This window comes from Colias philodice, chromosome 23, assembly GCF_061535455.1.
Source record: "Colias philodice isolate Cphi_HAF_F1 chromosome 23, ilColPhil1 Martin Lab GWU primary, whole genome shotgun sequence".
NCBI classification, from domain to species: domain Eukaryota; kingdom Metazoa; phylum Arthropoda; class Insecta; order Lepidoptera; family Pieridae; genus Colias; species Colias philodice.
The window spans coordinates 316,367-333,299 of NC_143108.1; the positions used below are offsets into that span (position 1 = coordinate 316,367).

The 16,933-nt window shown below is 31.6% G+C and overlaps 1 protein-coding gene across 1 annotated transcript; it reads right to left on the bottom strand.

Annotated features, from left to right (window-relative positions):
• Nucleotides 1-5,214: 5,214 nt before the first annotated feature.
• On the bottom strand, nucleotides 5,215-6,663 carry LOC149477830 (uncharacterized). Its single transcript, XM_089709949.1, has 4 exons — nucleotides 6,597-6,663; nucleotides 5,535-5,748; nucleotides 5,346-5,425; nucleotides 5,215-5,271 (listed from the first exon to the last, which is right to left on the bottom strand). Exons 1-4 carry the CDS (start codon nucleotides 6,661-6,663, stop codon nucleotides 5,231-5,233), a joined length of 402 nt encoding a protein of 133 aa, XP_089566075.1. The 3' UTR covers nucleotides 5,215-5,230.
• Between the last annotated feature and the right edge of the window lie 10,270 nt (nucleotides 6,664-16,933).

Sequence of the window (16,933 nt, forward strand, 5' to 3'; positions counted from 1 at the left end):
CTGTCAAGATTCGGTATTACACAGGTGAAAGACAGAAAATCAGACAAACAACTGTTTTAGCTATACATTTATCTTGTATTAGTTAACCTAAAACTTAGCACAGTCGTATATATATCGTTAAGTGATAGCTAGATATACCTAGATAGTATGCCAAAAATATTTAGACATCTGTTCGATACTTCATATTCTCTAGCAGATTACTTAAATTGAATAGGTACAATTTAATAATAATAATTATCACATTAAAATTCTGATTTAAAAAAAAAATGCTTTTTCTTATAACTATGTATCCATATCATGTAGGTACATACTACATTTCTAAAAACATACACTTAAATATTGAACAATGACTAGCCGAATTAATGAATAAAAAAAAATCATCATTAATTCTTTCTATTCGCCTGCTGAATAAATATAGAAAATAATCGGAATATTGCACTTTTTTTTCCAAAAAATAAATTAATCAATAATTTGTAAAATGAGTGCAGTTTGATTTACTATTCTAATTATAATGAACATAACTACTACAATTTATTTACAGTTCCATGAGTTAATAATTATAATGTAGATATGTACAACTTACATTATATTGTTTTTCACACAATCTGTTGGTTGCCTGGAAGAGATTACTTGTTAGTAGTAAGGCCGCCTTCTGTGTTGTATGTCCTAGCTTAAGTTTTTATTGTACCTACTATTGTTATATTTGCAGCACAATAAAGTATTTAAAATAAATAAATTGTAATTATAAACAAAATAAATTTCAAATCTTTGGGGCCTCAAAACCCAATGCTTACAATCCGGCCCCATTCAGCCCTCGATACACAATAGCTCTGAAGGCCTCAACAAAACATCTTGTAATACTTGACAATGCTCCCGGGATGTTTCAAATAAACGAGGTTTACTTTACGTATGAAATAAGTTGATAAAATGTTAAACTGTGATATTTTTATGATAGTTCTACGAATTTGTTACGCTCGGAGCAATGCTCGAAATGGATATATGAATAGACGACAAACATGATTTCTTTTAGATGTTTTATTTATTTAGATACATCTTTTTTGCAGATGAATACATATTTTATAATATTACATAAGTTTTAAGGGAAGAATTTTATTGTATGTTCATAATGCACAAAAGTATTTTATGTATAGTTTTATCAAACAGTCAAAAATTATATCTATTAACTTCAAATCTTCTATCAAAACATAAATAACTTCAGACTTGTATCTCTTATCTGTCTCACAGAAAGGTAATAAATAGGTACTAATAATATTTATTACTTAATTGTTTTGCTTAGAAGTAAAATATTGTTTAAAATGTAAATAACGAGCTTTTTAACACAATCTTAATGAGAGTTTTTTCATCTATCCTTATTTAGATTACAACTTAGGTCTTAACATCTGTAGATAGTAAATTTCTTGAAATATATGCAAGTAAGATCGATTGGGCGTCTGCCAAGTCTCAACTATTAAGCACACGACATTGTTCCCGAGTCTAAGAAATATTATACAAGAAACGTGTCAAGTATTCCACTGGTTTGTGGTTCTTGTTGTGTAGTTTGTGTCCATTTACATATAAACATTATTTATTTCATACTATATATGATAGATAACAATTATTTTGAAATAAGAGAAAAGTTTTAGAAGTACATATTATTTCTAAAAGCTTTATTTACGGTCTAAACTTTGTGTATTCTACGTATTCTTTACAGTAGATATTATATTTACTTGAAAAAAAAAAAAAAAACTTTAAATACATGTACCTACGCATTTCAGCGGCCTAGCTTCTCAAAGCTTGCTAATTATATTATTATTTATTAAGGTGCAATGTGCATTTAATAAATAAGCAAATACGTACATACTAATATTAAAATCAAACCATTATATCTTCATGCCATTCCTTCACGATACTTACAATATAGTATGGTAGTATCCACAATAAACGAAATTACTCCACATCCGAAACTCCCCAATGCACTATTTATCTTATAGTCTTATATATAAAATTCTCGTGTCACAATGTTAGTCTGCATACTCCTCCGAAACGGGTGGACCGATTCTCATGAAATTTTCTGTGCATATCGGGTAAGTCTGAGAATCGGCCAACATCTATTTTTCACATGTACCACGGGCGAAGCCGGGGCGGACCGCTAGTTACATATAAAAATGAAACTCGTTTTCCTTGGTCACGGCATCACGCGTGAACGGGTGGACCGATTTTGATAATTCTTTTTTTATAATATTTCTTGAAGAACGAGGATGGTTCTTATGGAAAGAAAACATAAACATGTACCACGGGCGAAACCGGGGCGGACCGCTAGTATAGTATAATAATATTACGATTCTAGACCGTATGTATCTACACGGTACACGTATCAGCATTTCATATTACAAATGAATCCGGTTTTTTTCAACAGAAAAATATATCTCAACTTTCATTGTAACAAACTTTCCAATTTGTAAAATAGAACAATTTCTCGGAATCGAGAAGAATATTTAAAACCAAATATGTATTAGAGTATCAACTTTCGTCTAAATTGGTCCAGCCGTTTTTGTGTAAACTAACTTTGATAACTATATTGATTGGTAACTTTATTTTAAATTAATAAAACTTCCAATTAACTTTTCTACGTTTTAATTCCTAATTGTAACTATGTAAAGTGTCTTCGTATTAATAATTAGGTTTTGTATGAAGATGAACTACGTAATATGAAATTAAACAAATTTATTGCAGCATTAAGAATTTTTCAAATCCTTATTTATGAAAACAAACATACTTTAGGTTCGTAAGACATAACACAATATATTAAAAAAAAAATAAAATTACACAATTAAAACATGTTATCATTAAATATTGTTGTTTAATTTAATCTATGGTCTTTATACTCTGTATTTTGTATTTAAAATGGCGTGGATTTTACTGGAATCAAATGCCACACCCGCTATTAAGTTTATCAAAGGAACGATTAAATAAAGCGATTTATAAATCGTTTTAAAAATTCAGTGCGATGCTAGTTTTAAGTTTTAAATAATATATAATCTGTCTCGGTGCCCCCTTGTGGGTATGGGACAAAAGCATTTCATATTATCTATACTAATATTATAAAGCTGAAGAGTTTGTTTGTTTGTTTGATTGATTGTTTGTTTGTTTGTTTGTTTGAACGCGCTAATCTCGGGAACTACTGGTCCGATTTGAAAAATTCTTTCGGTGTTAGATAGCCCATTTATCGAGGAAGGTTATAGGCTATAGGTATATCATCACGCTACGACCAATAGGGGTGGAGCCACGGGGGTGAAACCGCGCGGAGCAGCTAGTTCATTATAAATATAAGTGGGATTACATTAATACAAATTATATCTATACTAAAATGTATTATAAAGCTGAAGAGTTTGTTTGTTTGTTTGAACGTGCTAATCTCGGGAACTACTGGTCCGATTTGAAAAATTATTTCAGTTAGATAGCCAGCATTTATCGAGGAAGGCTATAGGCTATATTATAATATATCATCTCGCTGAGAGGAACAGGAGCGGAGCCACGCGGGTGAAACCGCGTTACGCAGCTAGTTATGAAAAATAAATAAATAAAATAAAATACCTAGCATGTGGCAACTGAGTACTAATAATTGTTAAGCATGACAGTGGCGCCTAGGGTGTAAGGACTGGGCAAGCCCAAAGTTTTCAAAGTTTTTGCTGGGTACCCTTTTCTTGAATTAGAAACCTTCCTGAGGTATACTGTGTAATTAGTAATTAAGAAGATTTGCTTCTAAATTTTCACGCGCGCCCGCTAACAGTTGAGTCAAACGTTTATCATTAAAATCGATAAATTATATTAAGACGATACACAAAAAAAAATCCACTGCTTGGCGGGCGGAGTCTAATAGCTCGCTATCGCGAACGCGGGTGTGCGCGAAGTCATTCTTGCAAACTCGCCGCGCTGCCGCTGGCCGACTCGGGATGTATGGAGTCGTCATACAGTTATAATATTTTCATACATTTATTTAATTGTTGATTTATTGGTTTTATTTTCTTGCTTATAAACAAATAATCTTCTTTTTAACAACTACTTAGACATTATTAATAATTATTATCATTTCGTAATGTTTACTTTATTACAAAATAATACAGGTTATAAATAATCTTTAAAATAACAAAAAATATTGTTACTCTGAAAAAATGAAATGGTACTCAATAACGCGGACTACTGAATTGATTTAGATAGAATTTGATGCTGACGTAGATATTACATCATGCCCAGAAATGAAAGGTACTATTTCTGAAAGAAGTTATAAACCCTAATTCTTCTCAGTCAAAGTCAAGAGTGGAAGATATCACTAATACAGTAAAACTGATGCGATACTTTGGATGTTAATTTGTATATTTTTTTGTTAGTTGTTACTTAATCACGTCAAGACTACATTACCAATTTTGATAAAATATAGCTAATTGCCTGGATTTACACATAGGATACTTTTTATCCGAACTGAACACTTCTGTGGGAAAAAACAGGATTCACGATATAACCTAATTCCACGCGGGCAAAGCCGCGGTCGGAATGATATTTTTTTAAATAAAAAAATTGTTTTAAAAAAAACACAAAATATATTGACGCATGTATTTATTTTTTGCACTCTATTATAATTGTAATTATTCATTACAAATAATCAAAATAAAATAGCCAGAACAAAGTTAGGCCCTGGTAGGGTAGGTAGGCAGGTACAGCAATGTGAGACGAACACTGGCTTATTTATACCAATAATAATGTATTAAAAACATTAAATTAAGTTTACAACAAAAATACATAATATTAGCTAATGTGAAAACGAATCAACCAATGATCCCACAACAATGAAATGTGCACACAAATATTCATCCAAATCGGTTCATGTGATTAGGAGGAGTGACTGCAGCGCCATCTTCCGGGCCCAATTGTGTTTCCAGATCACCCAGGAACTCAATTTAATATACTTACACAAAATTTTTCGAAATGAAAACTCACATTACTATGTAAATATGAATATAAACCTGTTTTAGTACTAAGCAATTTCCCGCACAGGTGTAGTAAGTATAAATGAAATAAATATCAACATCAAATTCTTTATACAACATACTTATCTACCACCTACTAAGAAATGTAATTCTTGAAATTTTTTCGTATTTTTTTAAATATAATACTACTCCAATGAGCTCCTGTTCCAATATTACGATTTACGGCCACCATACTTCCACTAAGTTCACCATGATTTTTTATTTCTTTGCACTTTGTTGCTTTTTGCTAAAAATGAAATCATGCGATAAAACCAGTAGAGCGTTGATAACATACATTTTTGACTGAATAAAGGTACTTACGAAGGAGTGGGTTCACATTGTGAACAATCAGTGGGTTTATTTTCCTTCTGGATTCCGGATTTCCGAAAAGATTATCTATGCTATAAATGAAAAAAATCTTACACATTCGTTATGTACTTAAAACAGGGGTACATATCAAACATCGTCTATAATACAATTATCATCAAATTTAAAATAAAACCAACTTACTTCATTAATTTGTTCCAATTGTAAGCATTCTTTTTCCTCCAACCTTTATGTTTCTTCTTCTTATTTTCTTTATTGTCCCCATTTGTCTCATTTTGTCTTATTGTGTTGTCACCCTTTTTTACGATGGCGCGAGCGACACAAGTTCCCCGTATGACGGCCGTAGCGGGAATGACTCGTGCAGCGATCGGGGTAGGAAGGTACAGGGCGGCTCTCGCTATATTGGCTGGTCGCGCGCTAATTTCAAGTATTTCTTGTTTATTTCAAAACCATCGCATATTTCAAAATTCTAAAACGGTAGACGTATAGGTTGTATATTTTATAGTTAATATCCAAAAAGTCGTAACTTTACGTTTGTTATTTTGAAGATGCCAGAGATTAAAAAAAAATAACAATGAGAACTTTGTATTTTTTTTCTATCGAGAAAATATCATGGAATCATGTTTCTAAAACGGTAGACGTATTGTGTTACTATTGAACTTTCTTGTCAAGAATTTTCATCACGACAACTTTAATAATATAAAAATTACGAAGGTTTAAAAAGGGCCGTAAATGTTAGAAAAATTAATTCATCACCTTAAACTGTATGACATTATATTGGTTATTAATAAAATTGTACAGATCATTTATATTCTAATAATTCAAAACGGCGATCTTCTGAAGGAAAGATTTTATAACATCGGAATAGAAAGTAGGTGATTGTTTTAGAATTCAATTACCTAACAACTGGCAAATATTGATAATTCAATCAGGCGTTCTTGGCCTTGTGTATTTCTTAAATACGTACCTATGAATTCTATTTAACGATGAGAAAGCACGCTCCGTGGAAGAACTACCTTATATATACTAGCAGAAATCGTAACTACCAAGTACCGAGTGTGCAAGTTTCAACAGCTGGGGCTTCTAAGCAATTCTTATTCATGAAATCGATTAATTCGTAAACATATTATTTTAATTAAAATTTCGTTTATGTGACTTATTAGCTGTTTGGGTAATGCACAAATCGGGAGTTGGTTTTTATGAAGAAATTAATTGATGTTTTTCAGTAAAGTTTAATGATTTTACCTTTCCCCCGCTGAGCACAAAGCAAACTATCACAATTTACAACACAATCTGCTGTCGCGACACTCATTTTATCACAAAATTCGAAAAACTTAACCTAAATTACACCGATATAATCACCCGCTCAAACAAACTATACCTAACTCATAATATTCACGACGTTCGTTCGCACAATCGTAACTATCTTGCATTATTCTCGATTATTCTCCACTAGCGACCCGCCCCGGCTTCGCACGGGTGCAATGCTGATACTAAATACACTACAGAAAAACTGTGAACGTTGTATATAAAAACATAGCGGCCCGCTCCGGCTTCGCAGGGGTATAAAATAGATAGCCGGGCGGCCGGTATCGCCGCAAACGCTACGTGATACGTCCCGCAATTTTTAAATCTGTAATATCTTCGAAAATATTCACTTAAATCATACGGTGTAAAGGGCCATATAGATCTATATTAAATGATAGATGTATTCAAGGTATTTAATTTGTTAAGGATTAATGCTGTATTGGTTAAAATCGCATCGAAAATTAGCCATTATTTGTCGCAAAAAGTAAATGACAAAAAAAAGTTATTGTGGGTTATCCATAAGAGATAGACATATACCATCGCGGACTTTTCTGTTGACCTTTTCAATGTGTACAATACTTAGTACATTATTTTGATAAAACTCGTACTCCTACTCAGCCTGCGTTTGCAATGTAAGCGGAAAAAATGTAATTTTATTTACGACATCACATTAGACCTCAAAAATAACAGTACTTCTCCACTATTTAATGGATGTTATTATACATATAAACCTTCCTCTTGAATCACTCTATCTATTAAAAAAAACCGCATCAAAATCCGTGGCGTAGTTTCAAAGATTTAAGCGTACAAAGGGACATAGGGACATAGGGACAGGGAAAGCGACTTTGTTTTATACTATGTAGTGATGTAGTGATACTGATTGCTATAGAATTCTATAGCTAGGTATGAAGCTATTTAGACGAAATTTCATACGTTAGAAGAGATGAGCGCAAAGCCCGGTAAAAGCCCACGCGTGCAAGCGAGACAACAACATGTTATAATCCATCCAATTTAGATTGTAACGTCAAAATAAAAGGTACGACCTTATTCCGATATGTAGAAGGATGAAATTAAAAAGTTTACTCGAATTCGTCATTGTTTTATGCTAGGCGTATTATATATTATATTGTAGGTGAGTTTTCATTGAATTTTGGAGCAAATTATGAATTGCTCATTGCGCGCGAATATTCAAACGTGAATTTGGTTATTTTCCTGTCTCGTAGCGAATTTCTAAGGCAAGCCGGGCTTTTCGGCTTGTATGAACGTAGCGCCACTGAAGCATGATTCAACCAATAACTCAAAGATTCTGAAAATATAAAAAATATCGATATCAGAATTCCCAGAAGTGTTAGAAAGTAATAACGTTTTCCAGAGTATTTACCGTTATTAAAAATAGAGTTGAAATTTATCATTTTGTTGCCCTTTTTATATTTTTCAAAGAAATATAAACACCCGGAGGCCACGCTTCAGTCTATTGTTTTTCTGATCCTTGGAAAGATTTTATTTTCACATGAAAGTAGAGAAACTAGATGAGTCAAGAAAAAGGTATGATTTATTTTATCGGAGAGTGATCTATGTCGCTTTGCCATTACATAATTTGAAAACTTTTTTTTTCGTACAAAAATTAAACGTGGTACTAAGTACTTAAGTATATAAGTTTTATCATTCATATTTAAAAAAAAAATGTATGCGTGTACTAGAGTACACACGTAAAAAGTGAAACTTCTTTCACGAGTAGGTATGGCGTAACGCAAAAATGTCACGCGTACGGCGTAACGCAAAAATGTCATGCGTACGGCGTAACGCAAAAATGTTACACTAAATTTTTGTCCAACCCCGATAAAGAAGTTTCATTTCAAAAATAAGATTTAAAAATTAACAATATTTAAATATGTGAAGGTTAATTGTTCACAATACAAAGTTCACAATTAGGTACGTCCCTTTTTTCTCCCTCCACTTTCAAAAAAATATACTAAACAACATGTCCTATTCCTCCTAAAATTGTTTGCGCTTTGACATAAAACTAAAAACTTTATAGAAAAAAACAGAATTTACGGTAACTTCTTGAACAATCTCTTCCAGCAACTTAAAACCAAGGTTCTGAATAAATAAATATTTATAGTTACTTCACTTGAAGCTCCTACGCGTGAACTTAAAGAATAAAGTGCAATATAAAGTTACCCGCCTACAAAGTAAGTGAAGATGCAATTCAGATTTTCATTTATCAGTCTTCATTTCGAAGTATTTATGGGTATAAGTAATTAAAACTTTAGTTTGTTAAAGGTCGAAGGTTCGAGATTGGAAGAGCGTGTTTAGATTAAATGGAAATTACTGGTTTTTAAACAAAATTGCATATTATCCACATCACTGTTATAATTAGCTAAGGATAACTTCTAAATGATCAATTTAGAACTGAAAAGTTGAACATTTTAAAATTCTTCATCCATTTTTGTATGTGTGTACAAACTCTGATTTGGCAACCCGGTGCAATATTAGATATCTAAAGCCACCTGCTGTGTTTTATAATTTATCTATACTAATATTATAAAGAGGAAAGGTTTGTAATTATGTATGTATGTATGTATGGTTTTCACGCATAAACTACTGGACCGATTTCAAAAATTCTTTCACCATTAGAAAGCTGCATCTTCACTGAGCAACATAGGTACTAGGTAGTTTATTAAAAAAAAATAACGGCGGAAAATGCATTATTAATAATATTGCATTTTCAAAAAAATTAGAGGTCTTTACCAAAAATGCAATAATGTAACCCAAGGTGTAAAAAATTCCTTAAGGGCTTGGTCTAGTAGTGCAAACAAATGCATCCTGTCATCCTATATGTAAATAATACAAATGTACTAAGGGAAAGTTGCTCCACTTAATTTTTAAAAATTAAATCATTCGTATGCATAATTTAATATTCGTAATAAATACCAAAAATGACATTTTGAAACAATTTTCGTGAAAATTACACCTTGTGATTTTTTTTTATCAGTACACAAAATTTGCGAATACTTTCTATTGATATCTTCAACTTCATGTTTATATAACTGATCAACTTTTACAAAGAAATTTGGACGAAATATAAAAAAAAATAAGCTTTCCATACAAAATGCATAACTCTATACATTTTTTTCGACCTAAGTTTCTTAGTGAAAGTTGTTCAGTTTAACTAATAAAACGGATAAAGAAATTTTGTATATAATAAAAAAAATGTAATGTTTGTGTTAAAATTATAAAATAGAAAAATACGCAAATGAAAACAAAAGATATTTATTTCTGACTAGCTTCCGCCCGCGACTCCGTCCGCGCGGATGTCGGTCTTCGCGTCTTCTACAGATTTATTATATTATGTATGTATAATATATAGATTTATATTGATAAACCTAATAAATCTTTTGCTAGCATTCTGATGCTTTATCGGTTGCACTGGATTTATCTCTTTTTTTTTCAATCGCTTGAATGATATAGGATGGGTCCTTGATGGGCATCGAATGCTGAAGTCTCGAATCAATCAATTCTGACAGTAGGCAATTTATGTAAAATCTTGAAAATGGTCCATCATTTTATTTTGCCTAAACGTTACATAATTTTTTATATATTCTATTTTTAACGAATGATTCACTCCAGTCCAAACAACAAATAAGCAGACTTCTGCTTCTTCGTTTAGTTGCAGAAGCAGAAGTCTGCTTATTTGTATTTCAAAAGTGTTATTTTTTGCATTGTATTTCAAATATTATTTTTTTTATTTTTAACCGCATCTTCCGCATTCATGTCTTTTGCCGGAATTAGATATTTAACTTCTACTAGTCCCATTTTCCCTTTTTGATATGGGAGTGTATAAAGTAAATTTTTTAGATATTTTTCGTTATACTTTTAAAAAGTTATTATTGTCATTTTGCTCATTAGGTAAAGTAATTTCGATATCAGTTTTAAGTTTTTTGATACCTGCAATAATAACGTCATAATCGCTTGCACATACTTAACGATTACACTCTGTATAAAATCCACCATCCACATTCATAATGTTTTCCTGTTCTCCTCTCCTTTACGCTGTTCACCGATACATTTTAAATGAGTAAATCTGCTACCACTGAAGGATGTTTCATTGTGATCAGCAAATTTTCACCACTGTTGTCGATTATTTGTTTTTCATTTTTAATCAGCAATTGGGAATCATCAGTTTTGTTTTTTGCAGATTGGTGATGTACCCTAACAATACGTCGAAAAGGGAAAGCATCAACGAATTATCGTTTTCGTCCTCTTTTTTTATTCTTCGCGTCTCTGTTACTAGTGTTTGTTTAGTTCTCAACACCCACTGAATTTTCTATGTTAATGTGATCTTCCATTACATCTGAGTTTTGATGATGTGATGATAATCCATTCGTTTTAATATTGGTACTTAGAGTTGGTGGACTAAACTAGAAATGGCGGACTAAATTTGTCAGCGCGTCTGATCGTAAGATCAGAATATAAAACCAACATCATGTATTTAAGTTACAAAATTAATAATCAAACAACATGCCGCTACGTTGAAAATGACTAGAAGAAAAAATTAAAACACCTCGGCATATAATTTTGGAGTAAACAAATCATTTTCCCCGTATGGGGATTTCCCCGGATGAACTTGGGAAGTTCAAGTTCTCAATACAAGTTTATATTATATTTCGTATTTCTCAAACGAAAAATAAACATTTTTGGAACTTCAAAAAAGAATGTGAAATTATGTTCGAAGATAATTTTTTTTCTAGTAGTTACACGCGTATTTTTTTCGTTTATTTTCCATATCGAAATCAAATGTTTAAAAATACGAATATTTGCACAAAACTAAGATAAAAATAATCAATTAACAAAAATATTAAATTTAATGAAGTAGAGCAACTTTCACTTCGGTATGAAGGAAAATCGAGCGTAGAGCACACGTCCGAACGCTCCGGCCCAAGGAGCGCGACTAAAGAAATTCGCTAGGATTTTTCCTCATTATTTTAAATATTTTTTTAATATTTAAAGAATTATCAAAATTAAAAAAAAAAATGTTTTAAAGGATTAATAATCATTGGTCTTCAACCAACTCGAATAAATTAATGGAAAAAATAACTTTTAGCAGTATTCATCAATAGATTTTGTAAGGCAAAAAATGGGAAATTTAATGAATTTATAACGTTCTAATTAAGAAAATCATAAGTTTTTCGGCAATTGTAATCAGCAGTTTTTAATAACGACTATATAAGGATAATAATGCGCTGATCAGATTTTATAAATTGTAATCGGTTGCAACGTAGTGAGTGCACAAACTTAGCTCGAAATGTCTTTGGGGGAAAGAGACTTATCTTGAAGGCCTGATTAAGGTAACATAAAGTAACTTTATACATGTGAAAAAATTCACGCGCATTGCGTATATAACACTAATTGATAAACAAGAAAAAAAAAATTCAGTTTATCATTTCATTAGCCGGGAAAAAATTGTCAAATAACTTGTTGAAAACGCAATTTTGCTAGACTGCAGCCTTAAGGGCTTGGTCTAGTAGTGCAAACAAATGCATCCTGTCATCCTATATGTAAATAATACAAATGTACTAAGGGAAAGTTGCTCCACTTAATTTTTAAAAATTAAATCATTCGTATGCATAATTTAATATTCGTAATAAGTACCAAAAATGACAATTTGAAAAAATTTTCGTGAAAATTACACCGGGTGATTTTTTTTTATCAGTACACAAAATTTGCGAATACTTTCTATTGATATCTTCAACTTCATGTTTATATAACTGATCAACTTTTACAAAGAAATTTGGACGAAATATAAAAAAAATAAGCTTTCCATACAAAATGCAGAACTCTATACATTTTTTTCGACCCAAGTTTCTTAGTGAAAGTTGTTCAGTTTAACTAATAAAACGGATAAACAAATTTTGTATATAATAAAAAAAATGTAATGTTTGTGTTAAATGAAAACAAAAAATATTTATTTCTGACTAGCTTCCAACCGCGACTCCGTCCGCGCGGATGTCAGTCTTCGCGTCTTCTACAGATTTATTATATTATGTGTAATATATAGATTTATATTGATAAACCTAATAAATCTTTTGCTAGCATTCTGATGCTTTATCGGTTGCACTGGATTTATCTCTTTTTTTTCAATCGCTTGAATGATATAGGATGGGTCCTTGATGGGCATCGAATGCTGAAGTCTCGAATCAATCAATTCTGACAGTAGGCAATTTATGTAAAATCTTGATAATGGTCCATCATTTTATTTTGCCTAAACGTTACATACTTTTTTATATATTCTATTTTTAACGAATGATTCACTCCAGTCCAAACAGCAAATAAGCAGACTTCTGCTTCTGCAACGTTTAGTTGTCCCTGAATTTAGAAAAAATAGTCATGATTCTTATCTATGACAAAAGTGTTTTTTTTTGCATTGTATTTCAAATATTTAATTTTTTTTAACCGCATCTTCCGCATTCATGTCTTTTGCCGGAATTAGACATTTAACTTCTACTAGTCCCATTTTCCCTTTTTGATATGGGAGTGTATAAAGTAAATTTTTTAGATATTTCTCGTTATACTTTAAAAAGTTATTATTGTCATTTTGCTTATTAGGTAAAGTAATTTCGATATCAGTTTTAAGTTTTTTGATACCTGCAATAATAACGTCATAATCGCCTGCACATACTTATCGATTACAACCTGTATACAATCCACCATCCACATTCATAATGTTTTCCTGTCCTCCTCTCCTTTACGCTGTTCACCGATACATTTGAAATGAGTAAATCTGCTACCACTGAAGGATGTTTCATTGTGATCAGCAAATTTTCACCACTGTTATCGATTATTTGTTTTTCATTTTTAATCAGCAATTGGGAATCATCAGTTTTGTTTTTTGCAGATTGGTGATGTACTCTAACAATACGTCGAAAAGGGAAAGCATCAACGAATTATCGTTTTCGTCCTCTTTTTTTATTCTTCGCGTCTCTATTACTTCTGTTTGTTTAGTTCTCAACACCCACTGAATTTTCTATGTTATTGTGATCTTCCATTACATCTGAGTTTTGATGATGTGATGATAATCCATTCGTTTTAATATTGGTACTTAGAGTTGGTAGACTAAACAAGAAATGGCGGACTAAATTTGTCAGCGCGTCTGTAAGATCAGAATATAAAACCAACATCCTGTATTTAAGTTACAAAATTAATAATCAAACAACATGCCGCTACGTTGAAAATGACTAGAAGAAAAAATTAAAACACCTCGGATCAATTTTGGAGTAAACAAATCATTTTCCCCGTATGGGGATTTCCCCGGATGAACTTGGGAAGTTCAAGTTCTCAATACAAGTTTATATTATATTTCGTATTTTTCAAACGAAAAATAAACATTTTTGGAACTTCAAAAACATTATATTATAAGAAAATTTATGAGCTTACTTTAGTTTTAAAGAAATATACATTTACCCTTTACTGACACCCCGTAAAATAAAGAAATTGTTGCCAATCACCTTTGCAATCTATTTGGTTTCATTAACTTTATGTTCGAAGATAATTTTTTTTCTAGTAGTTACACGCGTATTTTTTTCGTTTATTTTCCATATCGAAATCAAATGTTTAAAAATACGAATATTTGCACAAAACTAAGATAAAAATAATCAATTAACAAAAATATTAAATTTAATGAAGTAGAGCAACTTTCACTTCGGTATGAAGGAAAATCGAGCGTAGAGCACACGTCAGAACGCTCCGAAGGAGCGCGACTAAAGAAATTCGCTAGGATTTTTCCTAATTATTTTAAATATTTTTCTAATATTTAAGGAATTATCAAAATTCAAAAAAAAATTTTTTAAAAGGATTAATACTCATTGGTCTTCAACCAACTCGAATAAATTAATGGAAAAAATAACTTTTAGCAGTATTTATCAATAGATTTTGTAAGGAAGGAAGGGAAATTTAATGAATTTATAACGTTCTAATTAAGAAAATCATAAGTTTTTCGGCAATTGTGTTCAGCAGTTTTTAATAACGACTATATAAGGATAATAATGCGCTGATCAGATTGTGTAAATTGTAATCGGTTGCAACGTAGTGAGTGCACAAACTTAGCTCGAAATGTCTTTGGGGGAAATAGACTTATCTTGAAGGCCTGATTAAGGTAACATAACGTAACTTTATAAATGTGAAAAAATTCACGCGCATTGCGTATATAACACTAATTGATAAACAAGAAAAAAAAATTCAGTTTATCATTTCATTAGCCGGGAAAAAATTGTCAAATAACTTGTTGAAAACGCAATTTTGCTAGACTGCAGCCTTAATAAAAATTCTGTCATCGCGTGCGCTGCGGAATCTATTGAAGATAGAACAAAAAAAATGTTCAACGGTAGAATGGATCAATATCTACAAGAAAGTCCGCGATACCATACGTCCATCTTCAGTAGTTATGTTACTACAACAACTTTTTTTACGTTTTCAAAGTTAAAGTTTTCAAAGTCACGGCATCACGTGTGAATGGGTGGACCGATTTCGATATTTTTTTTACTATATTCTTTGAAGTACGAGGATGGTTCTTATGTAGAGAAAACGTAGATACATGTACCACGGGCGAAGCAGGGGCGGACCGCTAGTTTATAATAATTATATAATCATCATTTTAATTGCCATACTACTACATAGTATCTAATGACGATTATAATATTATAATGAGTTTGTTCTGTGCTATATCTTTAATCTTAGTTGAAATCAAATTCAGGACCTTTAGCTTGTAAAACTAATGCAGTAGCCACTTATAGATATACCAAAGCAGCGGTCACAGTAGGTACAATTATTAAGCATAAGTATAGATAAATAATATGTAAAGGTTTTTATATATTACACGAATTTTGTTAACAAAATCGATTCCATTAAAACAACGACAACTGTTTACTCAAATTTCTAAAACATACTAACAAATATCAGAACCCTTTCTCATTATTTGCGAGCTTTTTCCAATTTACAAGTTGAAAGTCCCTAAATAAACGAAGGCCAGATACAATTTCCTTTAATCCAGCGTGTTTGAAGATTAATGCCAATGTTTCATTGAAAATTTTAATGTCGAAACCAGTACCAATGAACTAAATACGCAAAACATACGAAATAAGGAATGTTCTTGTGAATCAAAGAATGTTTCTTTTGTGTTGCTTTAATTATTTGTTTTAGCATGAAAATCTATACTAATATTATTATAAAGCTGAAGAGTTTGTTTGAACGCGCTAATCTCGGGAACTACTGGTCCGATTTGAAAAATTCTTTCGGTTTTAGATAGCTCATTTATCGAGGAAGGCGGCTATAATTATATCATCACGCTGACCAACAGGAGCGGAGCCACGCGGGTGAAACCGCACGGCACAGCTAGTTGTCTACAAAAGGGGCCTTAATTCCAATTAGATTATTATCCATTTTTGGAAAATGTCAGCGATTTATTATAAACTAGCTTTGCACGCACGGCTTCGCCCCCATTACAGAAAACTTCACAAATCTATATGTATATCTATAAACCTTCCTCAAGAACATTTCTATCACATATCATATATTAAAAAACCTCATCAAGACGCAGGAAGCGACTTTTTTGTTTTATTCTGGGTCTTCAACTACCTACATACCAAATTTCATTGTTATCGGTTATGTAGTATTTGTGTGAAATAGTAACAAACATCCATCCGTCCATTCTCACAAACTTTCGCATTTATAATATTATGTATGTAGTGATGATTCATGTACCTTACAATTTAGATAGTAGGCTACTTTTTGTTTACAAAAATTGAACTGGAACAAAATAAAAAGGCCATAGGGGATTGAAATATGTAGGAAACGGCTGTCACGCGATAACATGAAATTCACGAGACACGAAACGAATTGTATTTGTTTAGTATTTTCTTGAGTTTGATTTTACGCAAGTTTTATTCAGTAGAAATTAATAATTTTAACGGATTTTAAACGCGATTTATTATTTATATTAGACTGTCTCCCCTTAACCACGCTCGCTGCAGTGTGCAAACCTTTTTGATAATAATATCTATACTGTTAGATAGCCCATTTATCGAGGAAGGCTATAGGCTACCTATATATCATCACGCTAAGACCAAAAGGAGCACTGCGGGTAAAACCGCAAGGCACAGCTAGTAATTAATAAATCCTTTAAGATCCGTTTAAATCTTTAATTTCTAAAGATATTTGTTTTTCAGGCTTAACAAAATCACCATTGAACTGAAAACATCTATTTATAAAAAGTACATAAA

Bases quoted from the DNA above. Each gene is read 5' to 3' on its own strand.
- LOC149477830 (XM_089709949.1), bottom strand. From the start codon at position 6,663: ATGAGTGTCGCGACAGCAGATTGTGTTGTAAATTGTGATAGTTTGCTT. The intron at 5,749-6,596 runs GTAAAATCATTA...CAGCCAATATAG, and splicing joins TTGTGCTCAGCGGGGGAAAG to CGAGAGCCGCCCTGTACCTT. The intron at 5,272-5,345 runs GTAAGTACCTTT...TTTCATTTTTAG, and splicing joins CAATGTGAACCCACTCCTTC to CAAAAAGCAACAAAGTGCAA.